Consider the following 24,563-nt stretch of genomic DNA (forward strand, 5'->3'; position numbering starts at 1 on the left):
CTTCAAGGTAAAGAACAACACGTGTAAAACTATGGATTTAATGATGTGGCTACAACCCATATGGTACAAAATAAGCTACTCTCCATCATAAAACGTTACTTTCTTTGTTACTCAATGTGTAGGTCAGGATTCTGTGCTTCATGTTCCAAGCAAATCTGACAGGTGGAGCCCTAACACAACTAACGTTAGTCCAGTGACCACAACTACTGGCTCACAAGCTCCTGTCCGGGTAAAAAGTTAGGAAAAGTCAAGGTACCAAGACAGACACTGCATAATGTGCAACAACTGTGTATATTTTTGTTTCCTAGTCTATATGCATAGTGAAAACGCTACAACACACTGCATAATGTGCAACAACTTTGAAGTTGTCAAGTATCGAAACATATAGTGACAGGTACTGTTTATTTATTTATCATTCTTGTTTTATAGTCTATACGCAAAGTGGAAACACAACAATGTATTGATTCCTCATCAAGGTCGTGACGGCAGGTAGCCTAGTGGTTAGAGCTTTGGACTGGTAACCGGAAGGTTGCACGATCGAATCCTCGAGCTGACAAGGTAAAAATCTGTCGTTCTGCAACTGAACAAGGCAGTCATTGAAAATAAGAGTGACTTAAACAAAGGTACAATTTAAAAAATACACCTGCAATTTGATCCAACATCTAGACATGCCATGAGACTTGTTTAAAATGGATACATAAAATGCATCAGGCACACCGAGTGTATATACTTACACAACGCAAATTCTCTGATTTGATTATATACATGTCAATGTCATGATTCCTAAATTAAATATTGGAAACTTCCCTAATTATAGAAACACGTGACTATAATAGAGAAGCTAGTTCCCTGTTCAGTGCCCATGTCCTTCCGCCACCGACGAAAATAATATCTTATAAATGCAATTATACAATGAAAGATACATATTTCATTATATAATGTATTGCTTTGTCAATTTATTCTGCACTATTTTACGTGTTGTCCTAATCGCGTTTCGCCGGATAGATGTCTTTGAAGAACTATTTTACACTGCGGCATAACATTATGTCCAATCGTAGCCTTTCTCAATTGGAACGGAAGCCATGATGGAAGTTTGCGAGAGCAGCGAGAGAAACGAGTCAGTAGGGAAAGGGACGTGTCAGGGAAGAAGTGCGGGCGAGTAATATAATTACACAGATTTGTTAGCTATGTTTAAGGTGGAGGCTGTCAATTTTCCTGTCATATTTTTTAGTTCCGACGACGTGGATCGTTTTGTCGGATGAGTTCTTTTTTTTGTTGTTGAAGAATTGACATGCTAACTAGATACGCTAGCCATATCTAGCTACGTGTGTGCAGAGATCGAGTGTGTGTCACAGTCACTATTCTGGGCAAGGAACGTCGGGGAGATTTCTCTCCGCTTTTCTGGCATAATCACGGCGCCTTGGGCGAAATCAGATACTTGGTACGCTCTTAAAATACAACGGTTCGAGGGCTGGATAATTAATCACCTATTCATCTGGAGGATTTTGTGTCAAATTGTGGCATCTGGGAAGCCGGGCCTGTGGTGGAACGGAGAGAGGCCCTCCTTTATGACCCAGCAGCAGCAGAAGCTATTCTAGCTAGCACGGCTAGCTTAGCTAACTAACGTTAGCTGTCAACGTTTGACACCAACGGGATTGCGAGGGAGAAATATTGGCAGCATTTCATACAAAGGCAACAACAATACTTTATCTTAATATAAAAACGTTAAAGACTCCTGTGACAGATATGGCTGCAATCATAAAGGAAATTGTCAGCCGAAACAAAAGGAGATACCAGGAGGATGGGTTTGACTTGGACTTGACTTGTATCCTTTTTGTTGAATGGCCGTAATATTAGCTGGCTAGTTTTTATTTCCATGTTCATCTGTCTCTATTAACGTTACCTTGCTAACTAGCTATAATACCTATATTGCCAACTTAACCTTTCTACAAAAGAAGATTAGCTAGTTAACGTGAACTAATGTTAGTAAAGTTAGTCAGACAGAAGTCAGTGAGCATTAATTCAAAAAATATATATATAGTTAGCAGGCTGTGAAAGCTAGCTAGGCAGCTAATGACAGAACGTCTGGTTGGTTGGCTCGCTCACTCGTCACTGGTTGGTCAACTAGCTGACTACCTGGCTAGGTCAATTAGCAACCAGGTTCTGTGCTAACCTACTCTGCTAAATTGCTACAGTATTTGAGAACGGTGTGTGACCTGTGAAACTAAACGCAGTTTTGATAACTAGATAAATCTCATAGCTTGCATAACGTTAGCTTCGCTAGCTAGTAGTTTGCACGTCCATCATCATCATCATCATCATGATAACTGAGCGAGAGATTCAACATCATGGATAACGTAGCTGGCTAATGTAGTGGTAGTTAACGTTATGTCTAGCAAATTGATCTTGATAAGTTGAGGTCTTAATTATTTGGTTGATGTCAACTGAAAATGTCACCGGTTAGTTGGCTAATATATAGTTAGCTTCCCCTGGATGGGGAACAAAGAGATCAACCTTTTTGCGACGCATTATTAAGGTCCTCTGGCCTACATAATAATGTAACAAGCTATAATGGATTAGATTCACTTTATATTCTCAATCAGTCCTCCTTCTAGCCAGACAAAGACCTACAAGCATTGAGTCATTATCAGAGTGAGAGGAAATGGTAGCTTATTAATACGATTTATAATAGCGCTATCTAGTTAGTGGAATGTGCCAATTTCAATGTGCTTGAATGAACATAATCATTGGTTTGGTCGTCTTCATATATTTTAACTTTTTTCGTCTAGCTTAATGAGCTCAGCATGTTTGTATTGATTTGAGCAATTGTTGGGGATAGTGTTTAGTGACAAATGACAGGAAAAGAGAATTCTCAAAATTACTGTTCAGAAGTTAGCTTTGTCTGAAATGCGTCACCTAACCTTGCAAGGTATGCAATCAAATGGTGAAAGTGTAGGTGCATGTAGAATGCGTAGATAAAAGCCAGTTAAAGGTTATGAGCATAATTGGAGGAAGTGTGGCTTAGTACTGTTGTACAATATTGGCATGTTTAGTTGTCATGTCTTGCACTTCAATTGGTAAACTTCTCTTTGCTGTGGCTATGACCCTTTGATTGAGGTTCAGTGATCTCAGGAATTGCTGTGCATTTTATTTTATACAAATAAAAAACAGAACTGGGTTTGCCTAACGTAAGTATTTTTTGAGTTAGATAATGTATGAGCGAAACATGGGATTATAGCTAAATCACCTTGTTCCATCAAACATATTTAGATGTGAGAGAACTATTGTGCCAGTCATTGTGTCGGTCATTGTGGCAGTGTTCGGGAAGGCAGTGTAGCCATGGTTGTTCCTGTTATGTAATGATTCCTCTCCATTTCTAGGGTTTGGCTTTAAAATAGTGATGAGATTTCACATCGGCAACAATGCCTCTCCACCAGATCTTAACTGTGCTATTACGAATATGAAAATGATTCTCCTAAATGGTGTTGCTGGAAAATGGCTTATTTTATTTAACCTTTATCTAGGTTAGTCTCATTGAGATAACATCTCATTTTCAAGAGAGACTTGGTCCAACCAAGAGATAACTATGTTCTGTGCAAAATTGAATTGATCCCATTCAGTCCATTGATTGATTTATTTGATTGGAACAGTTGCATCGTGAGGCTCTGCTCATGCTGACCAGTGCATTTGTCATTGCAGTAGTCTCGGGTACTTTTGGAGCATGACGTCATTGTGATTTTTATGCCAGTTCAAATGTAGTAGTACACTATCATGATACGTTAGTGTGTGACAAGACGGCCTGGGTTTCAGTAAATGAACAGTAAACATGGAAGAATAATTTAGAGATCATGTTTTGTATGCATTTCATATAGTAGTAGCAAATTCTGATGAATTATTTGACCAAATAAGGAATCTTTGTATGCTTAAATACATTTTTTTGTGCTTGGATATATTTCCCAAGTGAAAAGGCATGCGCAAATTAGAGCAACTTGAGCTTTGTTTATACCTGTATTGATGATGTGAGTGACGTAATGCTTTTTCTTTCGAAGAGGTAATGATGATGGGTGGGGGGGTCTGGTCTATATTACCCAGGCTCTGTCCTGTTGTCCATACTTCTCTGCCGTGATAAGCAATGCATGTTTGATATAAGCCATCTATGTTTGGGCATATCAAAGAGCTGTTTGTTTGTATTGTATACCAATTGTATGTGGGTTGTTGTATTGGTCTAGGTGTGTGTAATTCCTTTCTTTAGTCTCTGACCTTTAAGCAGCCAACCTCCTGGTTTCCTTGACTCCTGCGCTCAGATATTTATCCGAACATAATTGCTATGGGCTTTCCTGCTGAAAGACTTGAGGGTGTCTACAGAAACAACATTGATGATGTAGTACGGTAAGTACTTCTCCTAAATGTGCATGTCGACGTCCCTGTCAAATAAACGAGGGGTTTCTTAGAACGTAAAGGAATGGGGAAAAGGTAAACTATGAAAACAGCAGGTAGTTAACTTGTCCTAACTACCTTAACCAAACCCAATGTGAGCAGTTGGCGAGGCTGAACATTTTAGAGGGCCCCGTAATGTAAGCCAATTTCCAACAAATCTTAGAATTTCTCCAGGGAGCTGAGATATATTTTAGCATTTTAAAAGCTAATTTCCAGGGTTTCTACATATTCTGCCATGGCATGTTCTCAAAGATAATTTTATTGAAAGTTATAGTTCAATTTATTTTTTCTACATACTTTATCTGGTTTTAGTCGTTTAAGTTTACACTGAAAAAGTTTACACTTTTTGTTTATTTAGTAAATATTTTCTTTACTCTTATTTTCTTAACTGCATTGTTGGGTAAGGTCTACACCTGTTGTATTCGGCGCATGTGACAAATAAAACATTTATTTGAGGATGTAGACTCATAGGTGTGGGCTTTTGGAAATGTTAACAGAAAAAAATGCCTTTTTCATTTCCCAGAAGCTGTTGTTTTTAGATATGTGCGCCAATCTGAGCGACCAACACCCTACTGATAGTCAATGTTGTAACACTGTATTATTTAGCTTGTCTGAGAGGCTGTCAGTCTGCCCCCCTGTCTGTGCCATTCTGGCATTATGCTCTGTTTTAAGATGGTGATTTAGAGGTCCTTTAATGATTTAGAGGGCCGTTTAATGTTGGAAGTTAAGTCGGATCAGAATTGGCTAAAAATGTGTTCTGGATGGAAAAGTAATTCTCCTCTTCTCTCTCTCAGGTTTCTGGACTCTAAGCACAAAAATCATTACAAGATCTATAATCTGTGAGTACCCTGGTATCTGTCTATTTTGCTTGTGCATATGCAGTATGGTCAGCAGCGGTTGCTGTGCTGCAAAGTTGTCTGATGTAATGCAGAAAATGTCTGTGGAATATAGCCCTGGAGGAGGAAAAGCCTTTCTGTTTGTAAACCACAGTAGCACTTATTTGCCTTAAGTCATCAGGGCCCAGTTGTCTATCTGGATTTCGCCTATCGTATAGGATTAAATGCATAGAACGGGAGTCCCCATTCAAGCAATGATTTGTCTATTCTATTTCTAGGCGTCTAATCCTATCGGATAGGTGAAATCCAGATCATTTTTTTAATACAGGGCCCAGTGGTTCTTGGTAGATGGGCCCAGGCATTGTGATGACGTTTCAGAACAATCATATCATGGTAACCGTTTGGTATAGTTTTACCCTGGAAAAGGAATTTACAACCATCTTTTCCTCACTCAGTATGAAGTCATTACCTAGTAGACTGGCACTGACTGACTTAACTGCGAGCTACAAAGATACTAAGGACCACAGGGTTCTCATTGATAACAATCATCTTAACTATTGAGAGAAGTAGAGAGAGCTCAGTAAAAACAATGGATATATTATTCAACAGTTGGCTGAATCTGTTTGGAATTCATGAGGTTGCGGTTGTTGAAATAATCTGTATGCTGACAGATCGATTGTACAAATGAAAGAATGCTCCCGTTTGTAGTCCACTACTACAGCAACATTTTTGTTTGTCCCTTTATAGGTGCGCTGAGCGACATTATGACACAGCCAAATTCAATTGCAGAGGTGAGACATTACATTGCAGTGAAAACATCACTTTCGTTCAGGCTGTCATTGAATGAATCAATCTTTCACTAAAAACCCACGTGTGACATTATCTAACTGAGCTCAGTCTCTCTCCGTCTCTCTCCAGTTGCACAATATCCGTTTGAGGATCACAATCCCCCCCAGCTGGAGCTGATTAAACCGTTCTGCGAAGATCTTGACCAGTGGTTAAGTGAGGATGACAATCACGTGGCGGCGATTCACTGTAAAGCTGGAAAGGGACGTACGGGTGTCATGATCTGTGCATACCTCTTACACCGGGGCAAGTTCCTCAAAGCACAAGAAGCTTTGGACTTCTATGGAGAAGTCAGGACCAGAGATAAGAAGGTACATTTTATTGTTCCAGTCTGGCCCTCTAAGGCTGCGTTTACACAGGCAGCCCAATTATGATATTTGTTCTCTAAATGGTCTTTTGACCAATCAGATCAACTCTGAAAAAGATCTGATGTGAAAAGATCTGACGTGATTGGTCAACAGACCAATTGTTCAGTGGGAAAAAATATCAGAATTGGGCTGCATGTGTAAACGCAGCCATACTGTCTTGGAAACGGATCATCCACATTTTCCAGTTGGATCATTCAACCCTGTAACTCTTCCCCAGACCATTTTCAACGTACGTCGCTGGTAACATAAGGGTTAAATGGAGGATTATGATGATAGTCGTCAACTCCACACCATAGGCCTGGTCGTCGTGGTTGATCCTAGTATATCTCTAATCATTGTCTTAATTGAAGGATACATTATGAATAGTTGCTTGAGTTAAGGCTTATCTTCCTAACTTGAACAGTTTTGAGGCTCCTATAAAGGCTTGTCATCGTGATTTGATATTTCAAATTGTAAAAGTCTTCTACAGACGGAGAAAAAAACTTCAGTTTCTCTAAGAGTTCCTCTTTTCCCATTCAGGGAGTGACAATCCCCAGCCAGAGGCGCTATGTCTATTACTATAGCCACCTTCTCAAGAACCAGCTGGATTACAAACCAGTGGCTCTGCTCTTCCACAAGATGGTGTTCGAGACGGTGCCCATGTTCAGTGGCGGAACGTGTCGTAAGTGATTTCCTTGTCATTGGTCTCAATCCTGTTTCTTTCCTGTATCCTCCTGACCTTGGGCTTGTGTGCTACTGGCTTTCACACTTTCACAATGTGAGCTTCAGTTCATTGTCCTGTCTCTGTCCTCTGCTTTGCTCTGCACAGTTTTGCTTCTTGATGTTGCATGTTCTTTTGCCCTTTTCTCCATGCAAAGCTGACATTAACTACAGTGGAACGTACCGTTTTGTAATGAGGGTTATGCTCGTCAAAATTGTGTGGTTTCCCTGCTATTATTTTGTTTGGCTCACTGGTCATTTGACTTGGCTGTATAATCAGAGAATAAGGGGTTTATTCGTGCGTTCAAGACAGCTGGGAACTTGGGGGGGCGGACAAGGTCAAATCATGACGTCCGTGATCTTCAGGTCAGAAAGTCGGCGCTCTAGAAAGTTTCCGATCGGCTCTTTTTTTTTTTTCACCCGAGTTCCTGTACTCTGACATTTCAGAGTTCCCAGTTGTTTGAAGGCAGCATATACAGTTGAAGTCGGAAGTTTACATGCACTTAGATTGGAGTCATTAAAACTAGTTTTTCAACCACTCCACAAATTTCTAGTTAACAAATTGTAGTTTTGGCAAGTCAGTTAGGACATCTACTTTGTGCATGACACAAGCAATTTTTCCAACAATTGTTTACAGACAGATTATTTCACTGTGTCACAATTCCAGTGAGTCAGAAGTTTACATACACTAAATTGACTGTGCCTTTAAACAGCTTGGAAAATTCAAGAAAATTATGTTATGGTTTTAGAAGCTTCTGATAGGCTAATTGACATCATTTGACTCAATTGGAGGTGTAGCTGTGGATGTATTTCAAGGCCTACCTTCAAACTCAGTGCCTCTTTGCTTGACATCATGGGAAAATCAAAAGAAATCAGCCAAGACCTCAAAAATTAGTAGACCTCCACAAGTCTGGTTCATCCTTGGGAGCAATTTCCAAATGCCTGAAGGTATCACGTTCATCTGTACAAACAATAGTACGCAAGTATAAACACCATGGGACCACGCAGCCGTCATACCACTCAAGGAGACGCGTTCTGTCTCAGAGATGAACGTACTTTGGTGCGAAAAGTGCAAATCAATCCCAGAACATGGGATGAAACAAAAATAGAAGGGGGAGCCTTGCAAGCCGAAGAACACCATCCCAACTGTGAAGCACGGGGGTGGCAGCATCATGTTGTGGGGGTGCTTTGATGCAGGAGAGACTGGTGCACTTCACAAAATAAATGGCATCATGAGGAAGGAAAATTGTGGATATATTGAAGCAACATCTCAAGACATCAGTCAGGAAGTTAAAGCTTAGTCGCAAATGGGTCTTCCAAATGGGCAATGACCCCAAGCATACTTCCAAAGTTGTGGCAAAATGGCTTAAGGACAACAAAGTCAAGGTATTGGAGTGGCCATCACAAAGCCCTGACCTCAATCCTCTAGAAAATTTGTGGGCAGAACTGAAAAAGCGTGTGTGAGCAAGGATTCCTACCAACCTGACTCAGTTACACCAGCTCTGTCAGGAGGAATGGGCCAAAATTCACCCAATTTATTGTGGGACGCTTGTGGAAGGCTACCTGAAACGTTTGACCCAAGTTAAACAATTTAAAGGCAATGCTACCAAATATTAATTGAGTGTATGTAGACTTCTGACCCACTGGGAATATGGTGAATAAATACAAGCTGAAATAAATCAGTCTCTCTACTATTATTCTGACATTTCACATTCTTAAAATAAAGTGGTGATGCTAACTGACTTAAGACAGGGAATTTTTACTAGGATTAAATTTCAGGAATTGTTAAACTGAGTTTAAATGTATTTGGCTAAGGTGTATGTAAACTTCTGACTTTAACTGTACCTCGCTGGATTGCCAGAAGACTTATATGGACCTATCAAATAGTGATGAGGGTAAAAAACAATACATTGCATATCACACAATTATTTAGTATACTCAACAAAAATATAAATCCAACATGTAAAGTGCTGGTCCCATGTTTCATGGGATCTTAAAATATCCCAGAAATGTTCGATACACACAAAGGTGTGGCATATCAAGAAGCTGATTGAACAGCATAATCATTACACAGGTGCACCTTGTGCTGTGGACAATAAAAGGCCACTCTAAAATGTGCAGTTTTGTTTCACAACCCAATGGTGCAGATGTCTCAAGTGTTGAGGGAGTGTGCAATTGGCATGCTGACTGCAGGAATGTCTACCACAGTTGTTGCCAGAGAATTTAATTTTAATTCCTCTACCATAAGCCAATGTCATTTTAGAGAATTTGGCAGTACGTCCAACTGGCCTCACAATCGCAAACCACGTGTAACCACACCAGCCCAGGACCTCCACATCTGACTTATTCACCTGCGGGATAGAATGAGACCAGCCACTGGGACAGCTGATGAAACTGAGGCGTATTTCTGTCTGTAATAAAACCCTTTTGTGGGTGAAAACTCATTATCATTGGCTTGGCCTGGCTCCCCAGTGGGTGGGCTTATGCCCTCCCAGGCCCACCCATGGCTGAGCCCCTGCCCAGTCATGTTAAATCCATAGATTAGGGGCTAATTCATTTATTTCAATTGACTGGTTTCCTCATGAACTGTAACTCAGTAAAATCGTTTTTTTGTTCAGTGTATATTATATCGATACTTTGACTCCAATAATTATAATTTTTTTGTTAGCTATCGCTAGTTGACTGTACCTGCGTCAACAAGTGTTTTTTGAATTTGAGATTTTCCCTGACTGTTTATTTTTTATTTTGGTGGTTCTTAAAGATGATCTGATTTTAAAATATATAGCTACATTATCTTTTCTAGATACTTTATATCTGGCTTTTAGTCGTCCTTAAGTTTATATTGAACGTTTTACCATATTTTTGGGGAGTGAAGGCAACGATTTAGCCTCAGCAGCCCTCCGCTGCTAAATAAATCAGGGGAAACACTGGCCAAAAGTCTTTTTTAAATTTTTATCCTATAACTTGTTCTCCATCTTCTTTTTAAATAGTGAGCCAACATGTTTTCTGCACTTTTATTACCCCTGATCAAAACACATTTTCTCATGGTCTCATCTCTCTGCAGCAGAGACATAGTGAGCAGTATGTTTGGAACATCAAATCGCAGTATCGAATCGCAATACATATAGAACCGTGACAATCGCAATACAACTCGTGTCAGCACCTAAGTGTCGTGATATTATCGTGTTGCGAGGTCCCTGGCAGTTTCAAGCCCTGCTATGCTATAACAACCCCCGACTCTGTGTGATTGTCATCAGTGGCTGCTCTTTTGTATTTTTATTTATTATGGATCTCCATTAGCTGCTGCCAAGGCAGAAGCTACTTTTCCTGGGGTCCAGCAACATAAGAACATTACATACAGTTTCAAATAATACATTACATTTCATAACACCTTACCAAACACATTCTGTGTGTTCGCCTCAGGCCACCACTCCACCACCACCATATTTACAATACAACAGCCATGTGCACGTGGGTGTCTTGTCAGCTGTGTCTGGAATTTAACCTCTTCACTTCATTATTCCATATTTCTGTCGGTTGACCTATTGCCTGGGGCAAGTGAACTGAGCAGCCTTCTGAGGTTGGCCTATTGGGCAGGTGATTAAAAAAACAAAAAAAACTGGTGAAAACATCCAACCTGAAAAGAATGCCAGTAGCTTAAAGCTCATCTTTCTGGTTCCAACCCATTGTTTAAGTGAAAATTGACAATTTATGGCATTCTGGCAAGTAGAGCCTGCACTGAGATTAAAAAAATAAAAAAATAAAAAACTGATGACAAGCTAAAGTCAAATAATTCCAGTACTGGTCTTTTCTGATTCGTCCCTTATGTGTCGGTGTTAGGCAGGCAATATATGGTACTTCTGCTTGTAAATGGCTAATTGACATTTTCGGGCAACCAAAAACTACTCTTGACTTGCCGAGTGGCAAGTGCCTTTTTGGCTTTAATGTCAATCCCTGTTATTTTATCCCAATTCTAAACACACACCACTATGTGGTGTGTTCCCATTGCACAACACACAAAGTATTGAAGTGGTTTTAATTTCAACGCCAAAGCCCCTGCCCCTCATAAAATTAGTAGTAGTAGATGACAAAGTTTGTTTTCTGTCGGTTTTCTTTTTTTGAAGGAAAATGTTAGTTGATGCTTATTAAGGCCTGTATGTTAGGAAATGCATTACTATAAATATTATGATTGCAGAAAGGGCCGTTCCATAATTGTTATACTGGTTAAGGTCCTAATAACTTGACAACGGGAAGTTGCTGTCCGCATGTTGAAATGGTAAGTTAGAATCTGTTTGACTGGTTGTAAACATGTATATGCTACAGTGTGTTTGTACATAGCCTTGATAACCCAGCTCTACCCAGGCAGGGCTGCTGCAGGACTCTGTGTTAATCTCCTTTTCTCTTTCTAAGGGGACACTTCCGTTAAAAACAAGAGCGAGCAGATTCCACATGGTTTCAGGAAAGGGAATTGGCACTGGGGTAATAATAATGATCAGCTTTTCATCCAATGTTTACCTGTTGACTAGGAGGTTGTGTCGATGGAGGTGGTGTTGTTGAACTAGGTTGTAGATTATGTTGGTGGTGTTAAACTTCGTTGTGGACTGATCCTAGACCAGAAGTACTCCCTCAAATGAGCTTGGTTTTGGTCAACTCTTCTCTTCTTAGGGCCCTTTATAGCATGTTACTGTAACCGTCTTTTCTATAATTAATATTCCTGGCAGTGGTACTATGTAATTCTGTCCCTTTTCTGTCCTCCGTTCCTAATTTACCGAGATGTAAATAATATGTACTTGGTTGTTGTCACTGTGTCTCTCCACCCACCAGGAGAGTGACTGGTGTTAACTTGTGCTCACCCACAGATCCTCAGTTTGTGGTGTATCAGCTCAAGGTAAAGATCCACACGTCCAACCCGGTGAACACGCGGAAGGAGGAGAAGTATGTGTTCTTCGAGTTCCCCCAGCCGCTGCCCGTGTGCGGAGACATCAAGGTGGAGTTCTTCCACAAACAGAATAAAATGATGAAGAAGGTAATGGGCCTTGTGGTTCTTGATTTTTATATGCACGTTAAATTAGGTATTGTAGACTATTCTGATTCAATATGAGGGAGGGTGAGATTTAACTTAAACACACAAGTTCTGATTGGAGTATAGCCTACATTCTGTGTCGCGGTTGCGGTGATGTAACTGCTTTTGTAACTGAGTTACTGTAACTTTGTAACTAACTGAGTTATTATTAAGTTAGCCTTTTATTCACCCCCCCCCCCCATGTATTTTTCCATCAGGACAAGATGTTTCACTTTTGGGTGAATACCTTCTTTGTCCCTGGACCAGAGGAGAACTTTGAGAAGGTTGAGAACGGGACGTTACCAACGGAGATGTTACCAACGGCGACGTTACCAAAGGAGCAGGCAGGAATCCAAACGGGAGGAACGGGGGACAACGACAAGGATTACCTGATCCTCTCACTGACGAAGAACGACCTGGACAAGGCCAACAAGGATAAAGCAAACCGATACTTCTCCCCCAACTTCAAGGTCAGTCAGGTGAATGAGACTTTCTTTGATTGGGGGTTGGGGAAAAATATATATTTTTTGAATATTTGGGGAAATATTTGACTGTTTTGTGCCAAGATGAATGCGCGGTACCACTTTATTTGAATAGTTAGTCTGTAGAGCATCTACAGCTACTAACCCTAACCTTTATTCTAAACCTAACTGTTACATCAGCAAGCAGTTGCTTATCAACAGATGGTCATACTATCTGTAGAGCATCTACAGATGGATTATCCAAATAGTGTGACCAAATGCTCTCGCCGCTTCGCTCAGATAAAATGTAGTTTCCCCTTTGTATAGATCCATGGCCGTGTTTCAGTATGTGGACAATAACGTTTTCTCTGGAACTCCAGGTGAAGCTGTACTTTACCAAGACCGTGGAGGATATCTTCAACTCTGAGGCCAGCACTTCCACCTCGCTAACGCCAGACGTTAGTGACAACGAGGCGGACCATTACCGATACTCTGACACCACAGACTCTGACCCGGAGAATGAACCGTTTGACGAAGATCAACACACGCAAATAACGAAAGTGTGAGGTTTTTATGGGAAGTAAAAAAATTAATTAAAAAACCTTTCAGAGGGGAAAAAAAGGAACTTGAATATAAACTGAAAAGCAAGTACCTTTTTCCGCACCAACCTACAGCAGCAGGACATTTGCGTCACGGAATATGCCACCAATTTTAGGAACAATGCTGACCAAGTTTTCTTTGTTCTTTTGAAATGCTTTGCCCCTCCCCCGCTCGTTCATCCGGAAAGTATTGACACCGTTGTTGAGTGGGAAAAGGTTCAGTAGCTGTAGTGTTATACCTTTTTGTGTCAAAGACTATAGAAGAAGATTTCTGCTATCAGGAGATGTGAGATCTGGTATTGGAAAGGCTTATTGGAAATCATAAATTTCACTGCTCCATCTCCTGTGGAAACCAAGGCCAGTGCTTCTGTCACTTTCTCCCACTTCATTCGTTGCCCTCCACCATGCCCCTACCACCCCACATACCACCCCTTCCATCCTGTCTACTGTGAATGCTTCTTGTGCTTTTTGCAGGTGGTCTCACATGAGTTTGTGCAGTGTAAACTGCATGTTAGAATTTCTCCAGTCGACTTATGATTATTATTGTGATTATTATTATAATTATTAAGCTACATGACATCTAACCAATGTCCATACCTTCTATCATGTCTGTTCAAGGTATGCAGAAACCCAGTGTCCCATGTATTGTTGATGTTTTTATGTTAAGGTAAATAGAACACAAAACGGCAGGGAAGCCAGTGTTGCAATAACGTGAACACTATAGTTAAACGACAAACGGTGTGCATGTTATTGGAATCGTTGTTTAATAAATTGTATACCATGTTTTTCAACAACAAAAAAATTGATTTCTAAAGCTGATTTTATTTAGCCAGGAGGTCAAAAATGGCATCCTTTATTTTCATGGTATCTGCAGGTATAACTTTAGTCTTTTGGCAAGCCATTTAGAATGGCCTTGTGTTTTATGATACAGTACATGGCGTCACGCCCCCCCCCCCCCCCTTTTAACAGTAACCGGATACAGTTTTGGCAATCATCACAGAGGACAATGGTATCATGTTTTGAATTCATTTTCAGTGTGTAATGTGCTTATAGAGGGGTAATCTGTTCCAAATGTGTACGTTATGACATGCCGTACTACAGCATGTATCCAAACCTGCATTAGTGCGTCTAGGTCGGTGTCCCCTCAGTCTCTAGAAAGTTTTTCGACAAACTGCACTTTTTGTCATCTTAGTATGTGCATGGACACACCAGAAGTGGTGATGCTGACCTAGTCTTGACACCTGTTCAGTAAGGCCAATAGAGGTGACGCTTGGTAAGAGACCGAGGCGACAGAGTGGGATTGAATGTTGAGCTTTGTCTGAACCGATCCAGGGGTGTTTAATGCAGGTTTTGATCAACCCAGGAGTGGATAATATGTGAACTTAGGTGCTCTTTAGGTTTTTTTTCCCCTCTTGAGACATCAGATCTTTTACTCCTTGAATGACTTGTTTTGCAGCCTTATCGTATTTGGTCCAATAAGATCCGGATCACTTGTACATCCAACAAAAGGTGCTTAAACTGCCAAGCTGCATGCTTACGATCCAACAACGGAGCCAAGAATCTGTACCTATCCTATGGTGCAAGTAGCTTCAGTGGCATACACTACTTCTGTGTGAGAACTTTTTAATGTGCACTCCCACGTGCATTTTTCTGCAGTTGCTGTCCCTAACTGGTTGGGGTTATTTCCCTTTTTGTTGCGTTTTTCCGTTCTTCTCCTTTTCAAAAACAGGTTTCATTCCGTTGGGGAATGAAATTAGCGCAGCTACAGATTTTACAAAGTCTTGTGCTTGCTCATGAAATATACAGAGCCCTATATATGCGAATATTTAAATATGTATCATTTATTTTCAGCATGCCAAATTTTTTGTAACACCTGGCCTGTGGCATGCCACGGGCCAGACCCAGGAATCTGCACTGAGGGTAGTGATGTAAGCTGCCTTTTCCTGTACTCTTGACATTAAGGCTTCCCTCTTTTCAACAATCCATCGCACATGCCGTTTCATCTCGCCTTGTTTTTAGACTACTTTCCCTAGGTGTCTGTCTGTTCTTTTGTCTGTTTTTCTTCATCGTAAAGTGTACCCTAGCCAACCCAGGAACACTTCATCTAGAATTCTCTTTTTTTGTTTACATTTTATGACATCACTGAAAACCTGCCAAAAGTAAGCTTGATAATTATTTCTTTTTGTTTTTTTCTTTGTTCTTTAAGGTGGGGCCTATGGGAGATATTCTTTGCCTTACTTGAAGTTGACAAAGCTTACTCTGCTATTGCTTTGAAATCTACCATTCTGCCCAAGCACTGACTTGATAGTTAAAGTACTTATTTAAAGCTACTATTAATAGAGCAATAGACTTTTGCACTGTTACAGGGTTTTGCAGGGTCTCAGTCAGTGATTCACGGTCTCCCCCCCCCCCCGTTGTTCCCCTTAGTAAAACAAAAGCCTTGCGATCAGTGAAGGACGGTGGAATAAAATGGCTAGGTGTACCTTAATCTTGTATTCATGCATCCCCCATAGAAACAACAATTTGTTACTTTGACTGAAAATGTCCTGATCCTTTTTTATGATTTTTTTTAAAAGAAAATAAATAAAAATTTGGAGAAAAAAATTGAATTAACTATTTGACGGTATTCGTGTTTTCTGGTAAAGACTCTCTGCAGGTAAACTATCGGGCAAAAAAATATACTATCTGTATCCATTTGCTTACTATTCTGAATGTTCAGCAGCTTAAATGTATGAATCTATTCAATGGCCTCACTATTAGGGAGCTTATGTTTAAGAGACATTTCTGAATGCTTCATATTCATCTCCAGCACCACCCCAACATCAACACATGTGAATCGCTTCTATGTTTAGTAGTAAAAAAAAAAAAAAAAAAAAAAAGGACGATAACTGTTTAAATAATGACAACGTCAGTGTGCATCGTGTGATTTAAAAAAAAAAAAAAAATCAAATGTAAATTTGTACCAATTATGATTAAGCTTTGTCTACTAATTGGTTGATGTCATTGGAAAGCTTAAAGGAAGATGAGTTTCCAATGACATCAACCAATTAGCAGGCAATGCCTACTCATAATTGGTTAAAGTCACACGATGCACACTGATGTCATTGGAAACACTTATCGTCCTCTTTTCTTTTAGCTGCAAAACATAGAAACATGCCATTTTCACATGTTGGTGCTGGATTTAAGGCCACAGGCCATCCCCTAGGCATCTGTAGCCCCGATTCTCAAAACATGTTACCACAGTACCTTAAAGTACAAATTCCTAGGGAAACCTACGGGAACCTTTTGGCATGGGCTAAAACTTGTGGCGTTCACAGGCAGCATACACACGGTTCAGCTTAAAAACAAAGTAAAATTATTTTAAAGGTGCCAGTGTGTAGGTTAAGTTTCATGTCACTAGTTTTTAGCTGATTTGTGCAATATGTTATAATGATGCCTGTGGTTGCCACACATTGCCTCATTTACAGTTGAGGGGGGGAAAATAAATCTTATTAAATACTGTTCTAGAACATGTCATGCATGCAGATGGAAGGGGTGCAATAAATCAAGAGGTGTTACCTGCAGAAGTGGGCGGGGCTACCTCCCTCCCGCCACTCCATTGTTTTGTTTGGGTTTTTTCTCCCTGGGATTAATTTTGTGCAGAGGTATGTTGGCTATAACTCATTCTATTTTCAATCTTTAAAAAAAAAGAAAAAACAGCCTTATTCCATTTCAGCCTGTTTGGATACTATTGTGCTGTGCAACAGTTGCTCTGTGTGTAATGCTATGCACTGAGAATACACAACCCACGATGTAAAATAGAAAAACTTGTACAGGTTATAATTATGCTCATACAAATTAGATGTCTGTTTGTTATTGTATGTGTAAACTGCCCTTTATCTTAGTGTTATAAACTTCACATAAATCCAATCAAGTCTCATTCTTGTCTCTGTGAGATACCTGATTTGTGATCGACCCTAATATTTTACGATGAAGATGACGCTGACCAGTAGAACGAGAATTCTTCGTCTAATATATTTGATGTATATTAATGCTTTCTGATTTCAAGTTGAAATAGATCATGGACAGTGCTAGCTATGGAAAAGAGGGTTGAGTCGATGTGAGTGTGAGCTGGTGTGCAAAGCCTCTAGGTCATTATGGTTTTCTCCACGCCAGGAAATGTTTACTGCTGTGTGTAAATAGCTTGCTTTTAAGATGCCAGAAGTTTGTGAGAAAATAATGTCAACGGTCTCGCTTAAGCGACCTATGAGTGGGATAATGAAGTGGTTGTATACACTAACTACAAGCCCTGTACATTTGACTGACCTCTGTTTTGGAAACATTAAGCCGTGTTATCCTAAAATAATGGTGCCATTGCTGTTCAGTGTGAGTATGATCAGATGATACTTTCAAGGGCAGTGCTGTGCTATTGAGCGTATTCATTACTTAGGGATCTGTGCATCAAATGTCCTTCACTGATTCTTTAATTAACACAGGAAACTAAGGCGTTCTCTTCATTGTCTGCTAATACTATCCAGTGTTCCTATTGCCGGTGTGAAGGGCTCACCATTTTCTATCTCTACAGCCTTCGTTGTTCTAGGATGTGGCAATTGGAATGTGTTTTGCCCACAAAAAATCAGCAATTCACGTGGCCTGGTCTTTTGAAATGATAGGAAAGACATATTTAATGGAATTGTTCTTTGTGACATTTCCATAGAAACAGGAATTGTGAATACCAAAGTCCTAGATGAACGTTCCCTATCCCCTCCTGTATAACCGACTGCTCTACGTTGTTTGTCGTTACAAAACACCACCACAGCCCCGGTGGAAGCTGATATTTTCAGGGGATGAAAAAGGAGAAGCGAGAATTGAACATTGAGGCGTGCCTCTGTCTCGTGCTCGTTAATATCTCTCTAGCCTGTTGATAATCAAATTCCCCATGTGGCGCCCCTCAACTCAACTGCACCATTTCAGCTCGATGGTTCCCGTTTCCTTGTTGCCTTCTCCCCAAAGCGTTTTAGCAATGGTATCAAGGGTGGTAGCAACCAATGATTGATCTTCGTGTGAGTCATGTGTTTTTGCTTCTGTGGTTATATTCAAAGGGACTCTTCTGTGATTTGACAACTGCTAGCATCAGATATGTCTTTACAATCCATATGAACAGAATGTAAATGAAGTATTGGCAGTAGATTGTGTATTAATGTATGTTGGTTTGAGTACACACAGGATCTGATAATGGTTCATCCCTGGTGTTTAATGCAGACAGAACACACAAAGTTGTGTAATAGGTCTGGTGAGCTCAACATGTCTTACATGGATGACCTGAGAGACTGAAAATTGGGTCCCTCACTATCTCTGTGACCAACGGTCAAACATCCTTCAGTCAGTCCTTTCATACAGGTGTAAACTGAGAAAGAATAACGAGACAAATGGACCTCCTCAACTTGAATTGGTTCCAGTGAATGGTGCGTACAACCACAATATACGACTGGAGCTCGTAAAAAGGATCCAGGCCTGATGTTTTGTCCCCACAACGCTTTTAAAGTCACAGAAGAAGTCACAGACAGTGTCTGTCTGTCTTGTGTCTGGGTTTCAGGCGACTGCCTGAGACACCCTCCGTCACCCTCATGTTGCCCTTTTAACCATCATTTGTCTGAGGAGGATAAAAGGATCCTCATTGGCTGAGGGAAAGACAAATGGAAGCCACTAGTACCACAGGAGGTTGGTGGACCCTTAATTAGGGAGGACGGGTTCGTGGTATTGGCTGGAGTGGAATGGTATTAAATACATCACAAGGTTTCCATGTGTTTGATGCCATTCCATTCACTCCGTTCCAGCCATTATTATGAGCCAGCCTCCACTGACTGGTACACAGGGACAACCGCACGTCTACTGCAGTACACACGTTCCCATGTCACGGCACATTAGCTTTCAATTAACCTAACCCTCCATGGAATCTGGCTGGTAATGTTGTCTCCCCTATCTATGGTCTCCTACAAAGTTCAAAACAGAGAAAGGTGTCTATATGGGTTTTGTGGGGGGGGGTTCTGCTCTGCAGCCTCAGTCAGATACATCTGATGAATAAAGAGTGGCCTGCTTGCCTACCGGTTCAGTCAGGCATGTTTGTTTTGTGAGGCTGTGACTGACCGAGGCTAAGTCACCAAACTAAGCACAGCAGCAACAGCAGCAGCAGCACCACTAGGGAAACACCCTGAGAGGCCTGTGACATAACTGACATTTATTGTCATGAATCTTGTCCTGGAGGCAGGAGTGAGCGATTTCCTCTATATGAGCCAGCTGCAAAGTCAAAATTGGTTATATCGTAAAATTTATGAAAATATAAATCTTAATTTAAGCCCAGCTAACACATTTGTTTCCTTGGAAGTTGTGGGAACATGTGTTTTTGGTTTCAATTTGTGGGTACAAAGCCATATGTTTCCTGACCGGTAAAACAGAATGTTTTTTTAAACGTTCTGAGAACAGAAGAGAACATTTAGTCTGTTTAGTGAACGTTTATTTGTAGGTTGCAGGGGGGTTCTAAGAACGTTTTATTCTGGTTCCTTTTACGTTTTCCTAGGAGAAATTATAGGTTACCCTGAGGTTTTTGAATAACTTCCTTAAAATGTCCACCGAAAGTTTCAATTAGACTTGCAAACACTGCAAGCTTATTTTGGGTAAACTTTCTTGAACTATAAGCACAGATAGGACACATGGAAATTAATTTCCTTAGACATTAATCATGCAAAAACATTTCTTTTTTATTGAGACACAGCATCAGTGAGGTTTGAACCTATGATCTTCTGTTCTTTATTCATAGAATTAGTCCACTGCGCCATCAGGACAGAGTTACCATGCCATGTTTTTTTTTACGCATACAAAGCTGTTCATTTTAGTCTATTCAAACAGACCCCATTTCAAAGGAAACAATCACTAATTAAAATCAGGTTTTGGCCAATTAGTCTGATCCACACACCTGAACACACTCAACAAGAGAGGGTAGAGGGAGTTTTGTTGACGCTGAGAACAGAATGTATATGTTTTTAAATAACATTATTAGAATGTTCTCTGAACTTGACTAAAGTTCCGTTTTTTTATGGAAAGTTTTAGCATCCTCTGAACAATAAGAACATACATTTAAATAGAACCATGAGGAAACCTGTAGGAAACGGTATGCTTAAGTACTCAAATTCGCACAGAAGAATGTTGTTTCTTAATGGTCTCTGAACTTTGAGAACGGTCCCAATGTCAAAATCAAATCAAATTTGATCTGTCACATACACATGGTTAGCAGATGTTAATGTGAGTGTAGCAAAATGCTTGTGCTTCTAGTTCCGACCATGCAGTAATATCTAACAAGTAATATAACAATTTCACAACAACTACCTTATACACACAAGTGTAAAGGAATGAATAAGAATATGTACATATAAATTTATGGATGAGCGATGGCCGAACGGCATAGGCAAGATGCAGTAGATGGTATAGAGTACAGTATATACATATGAGATGAGTAATGTAGGCTATGTAAACATTATATAAAGTGGCAATGTTTAAAGTGGCTAGTGATACATTTATTACATCCAATTTTTAATTATTAAAGTGGCTAGAGATTTGAGTCAGTATGTTGGCAGCAGCCACTCAATGTTAGTGATGGCTGTTTAACAGTCTGATGGCCTTGAGATAGAAGCTGTTTTTCAGTCTCTCGGTCCCTGCTTTGATGCACCTGTACTGACCTCGCCTTATGGATGATAGCGGGTTGAACAGGCAGTGGCTCAGGTGGTTGTTGTCCTTGATGATCTTTTTGGCCTTCCTGTGACATCGGATGGTGTAGGTGTCCTGGAGCGCAGGTAGTTTGCCTCTGGTGATGCATTGTGCAGACCTCACTACCCTCTGGAGAGCCTTACGATTGTGGGCGGAGCAGTTGCCGTACCAGGCGGTGATACAGCCCAACAGGATGCTCTCGATTGTGCATCTGTAGAAGTTTGTGAGTGTTTTTGGTGACAAGACGAATTTCTTCAGCCTCCTGAGGTTGAAGAGGCGCTGCTGCGCCTTCTTCCCCACGCTGTCTGTGTGGGTGGACCATTTCAGTTTGTCTGTGATGTGTACGCCGAGGAACTTAAAACTTTCCACCTTCTCCACTACTGTCCCGTCGTGGTGGATAGGGGGCTGCTCCCTCTGATGTTTCCTGAAGTCCACGATCATCTCCTTTGTTTTGTTGACATTGAGTGTGAGGTTATTTTCCTGACAGCACACTCCGAGGGACCTCACCTTCTCCCTGTAGGCCGTCTCGTCGTTGTTGGTAATCAAGCCTACCACTGTAGTGTCATCTGCAAACTTCATGATTGAGTTGGAGGCGTGCATGGTCACGCAGTCATGGGTGAACAGGGAGTACAGGAGAGGGCTGAGAACGCACCCTTGTGGGGCCCCAGTGTTGAGGATCAGCGGGGTGGAGATGTTGTTTCCTACCCTCACCACCTGGGGGCGGCCCGTCAGGAAGTCCAGGACCCAGTTGCACAGGGTGGGGTTCAGACCCAGGGCCCCGAGCTTAATGACGAGCTTGGAGGGTACTATGGTGTTAAATGCTGAGCTGTAGTCGATGAACATCATTCTTACATAGGTATTCCTCTTGTCCGGATGGGTTATGGCAGTGTGATTGCGATTGCGTTGTCAAACCAGATGGAGAACATTCCTAGAACATTACCAAAATGTAAATTAAATGTAACTATGTTTGAACTTTTAGGAAATGTTCTGTCAAAGTAATGAAATACCAAGAGAAAATATTTAGTCAACTTCCTTAAAAGTACTGAGAATTTTCCAAAGCTAAGCAACTATCCTGCAACATTCACAGAAAGTTGTGGAAAGGTTGTACGCAAAATAACTATAGGAAAATCACACACTCACCTAATGCTAAAAAACATATGTTTCTCAGAATGTTATGTGCTAACTGGCAGGTTAGGGTTAGCAGTGTGGTCAAGGTTATGTTTAAAATCTGATTTGATAACTTTGGTGCTGTTGCAAGCTAGTGACCACTCTGCAGAGCTGCCTCCAGTACATGATTCATCCCAATAAATGCCAACCTGCTGCCAGTGCAGTCAGGCATGTTTGTTTTGTGAGGCTGTGACTGAGTGAGGCTAGGCTGAGTTACCTAACCAAACACAGCAGCGGCAGCACCACCACTAGGGAAACTCCCTGAGAGGCCTGTGACATAACTTACTCCCACACGCCTAGCTCGATCCAGCATCCAGCCTTCCCCTCCACAGGCTTAGAGAGAGAGCGGGAGACATACAGCAAGATATATACAGTGCATTCAGGAAAGTATTCAGACCGCTTTACTTTTTCCACATTTTATTTCGTTACAGCCTTATTCTAAAATGGATTGAGTAGTTTTTTCCCCTCATCTACATACAATACCCCACAATGACAAAGTAAAAATTATTTTTTGACATTTTTGCAAATTTATTAAAAATAAACTGAAATATCATATTTACATAAATATTCAGAACCTTTTCTCAGTACTTTTTTGAAGCACCTTTGGCAGCGCTTACAGCCTTGAGTCTTCTTGGGTATGATGCTACAAACATGGCACAGCTGTATTTGGGAAGTTTCTCCCATTCTTCTCTACAGATCCTCTCAAACTCTGTCAGGTTGGATGGGGAGTGTCGCTACACAGCTATTTTCAGGTCTCCAGAGATGTTTGACTGGGTTCAAGTCCTGGCTTTGGCTGGGCCACTCAAGGACATTGAGACTTGTCCCGAAGCCACTCCTGCATTGTCTTGGCTGTGTGCTAGGTTAGTTGTCCTGTTGGAAGGTGAACCTTCACCCCAGTCTGAGGTCCTGAGTGCTCTGGGGCTGGTTTTCATCAAGGATCTCTCTGTACTTGGCTCCATTCATCTTTCCCTCGATCCTGACTAGTCTCCCAGTCCCTGCCGATGAAAAATGTCCCTACAACATGATGCTGCCACCACCATGCTTCACTGTAGGGATGGTGCCAGGTTTCCTCCAGACGTGACACGTGGCATTCAGGCCAAAGAGTTTAATCTTTGCTTCATCAGACCAGAGAATATTGTTTCTCATGGTCTGAAAGTTCTTTAGGTTCCTTTTGGCAAACTCCAAGCAGCCTGTCATGTGCCTTTTACTGAGGAGTGTATTCCGTCTGGCCACTCTACCATAAAGGCCTGATTGGTGGAGTGCTGCAGAGATGGTTGTCCTTCTGGAAGGTTCTCCATCTCCACAGAGGAACTCTGGAGCTCTGTCAGCGTGACCATTGGGTTCTTGGTCACCTCTCTGACCAAGGCCCTTCTCCCCCGATTGCTCAGTTTGGCCAGGCGGCCAGCTCTAGTAAGAGTTTTGGTGGTTCCAAACTTCTTCCATTTAAGAACCTTCAATGCTGCAGAAGTTTTTCGGTAACCTCCCCCAGATCTGTGCCTTGACACAATCTGTCTCGGAGCTCTACGGACAATTCTTTTGACTTCATGGCTTGGTTTTTGCTCTGACATGCACTGTCAACTGTGGGACCTGATATAGACAGGCGTGTGCCTTTCCAAATCATGTGCAATCAATTGAATTTACCACAGGTGGACTCTAATCAAGTTGTAGAAGCAGCTCAAGGGTGGTCAATGGAAACAGGATGCAGCCTGAGCTCAATTTTATGTATTTTTTTTATTCATTTGCTAAAATGTCAAAAAACTGTTCTCACTTTGTCATTATGGGGTATTGTGTGTAGATTGATGAGGAAAAAATGTATTTTATCAATTTTAGAATAAGGCTGTAACGTAGCAAAATGTGGAGAAAGGGAAGGGGACTGAATACTTTCTGAATGCACTGTATACAGAGAGAAAAAGAGGGGATAGTTAAAGGTGAGAATAGAGGGGGGAGAGAGGGAGAACATGTAGAAGCCTAGATCCAGAGAGCCTGCTAAAGCCATCTGCTGAGTGTGGACCTGACTCTCCCAGCATCTGCTGAGATCCATTGTAGCAACTGTCAACGAAACGTGTAGCCTACAGTAAAGCATGTACGGTATGGGCTCCATTTGAGAATGAAGATTCAGTTTTGGGCAGGGATGTCCTTCTTATTCTTATTGAGTTTGATGCTCCTCCCATGTTACTAGGAGGATATATAGGATACTAATGAAGAGGCAAACAAATGCAGGGATTTTGACTGGGGAAAGAATTGGATTAAACCTCTTTGTGTGTGCGTGCACGACTACACGTCTCTGACTGTGTGTGTGTTTGCGCACGTCTGTGACTGGGAGTGTTTTTTAATCTCTCACCCATGTA

The 24,563-nt window shown here is 41.1% G+C and overlaps 1 protein-coding gene across 5 annotated transcripts; it reads left to right on the plus strand.

Annotated features, from left to right (window-relative positions):
* Positions 1 to 925: 925 nt before the first annotated feature.
* LOC139570105 (phosphatidylinositol 3,4,5-trisphosphate 3-phosphatase and dual-specificity protein phosphatase PTEN) lies at positions 926 to 14,110 on the plus strand. Of its 5 annotated transcripts, none has more exons than XM_071391650.1 (10): positions 926 to 1,825; positions 4,305 to 4,389; positions 5,232 to 5,276; positions 6,021 to 6,064; positions 6,192 to 6,430; positions 7,007 to 7,148; positions 11,597 to 11,665; positions 12,046 to 12,212; positions 12,467 to 12,718; positions 13,090 to 14,110. In XM_071391650.1, exons 1-10 carry the CDS (start codon positions 1,747 to 1,749, stop codon positions 13,273 to 13,275), a joined length of 1,308 nt encoding a protein of 435 aa, XP_071247751.1. In that variant the 5' UTR covers positions 926 to 1,746; the 3' UTR covers positions 13,276 to 14,110. The 5 variants fall into 5 exon arrangements, with proteins under 5 accessions (XP_071247751.1, XP_071247750.1, XP_071247752.1 ...); XM_071391649.1 differs by having other exon boundaries at positions 1,052 to 1,825; positions 12,467 to 12,727; XM_071391651.1 differs by having other exon boundaries at positions 1,070 to 1,825; positions 12,046 to 12,173; positions 12,467 to 12,727.
* Positions 14,111 to 24,563: the final 10,453 nt, after the last annotated feature.

Source organism: Salvelinus alpinus, chromosome 3, assembly GCF_045679555.1.
Source record: "Salvelinus alpinus chromosome 3, SLU_Salpinus.1, whole genome shotgun sequence".
NCBI lineage: Eukaryota > Metazoa > Chordata > Actinopteri > Salmoniformes > Salmonidae > Salvelinus > Salvelinus alpinus.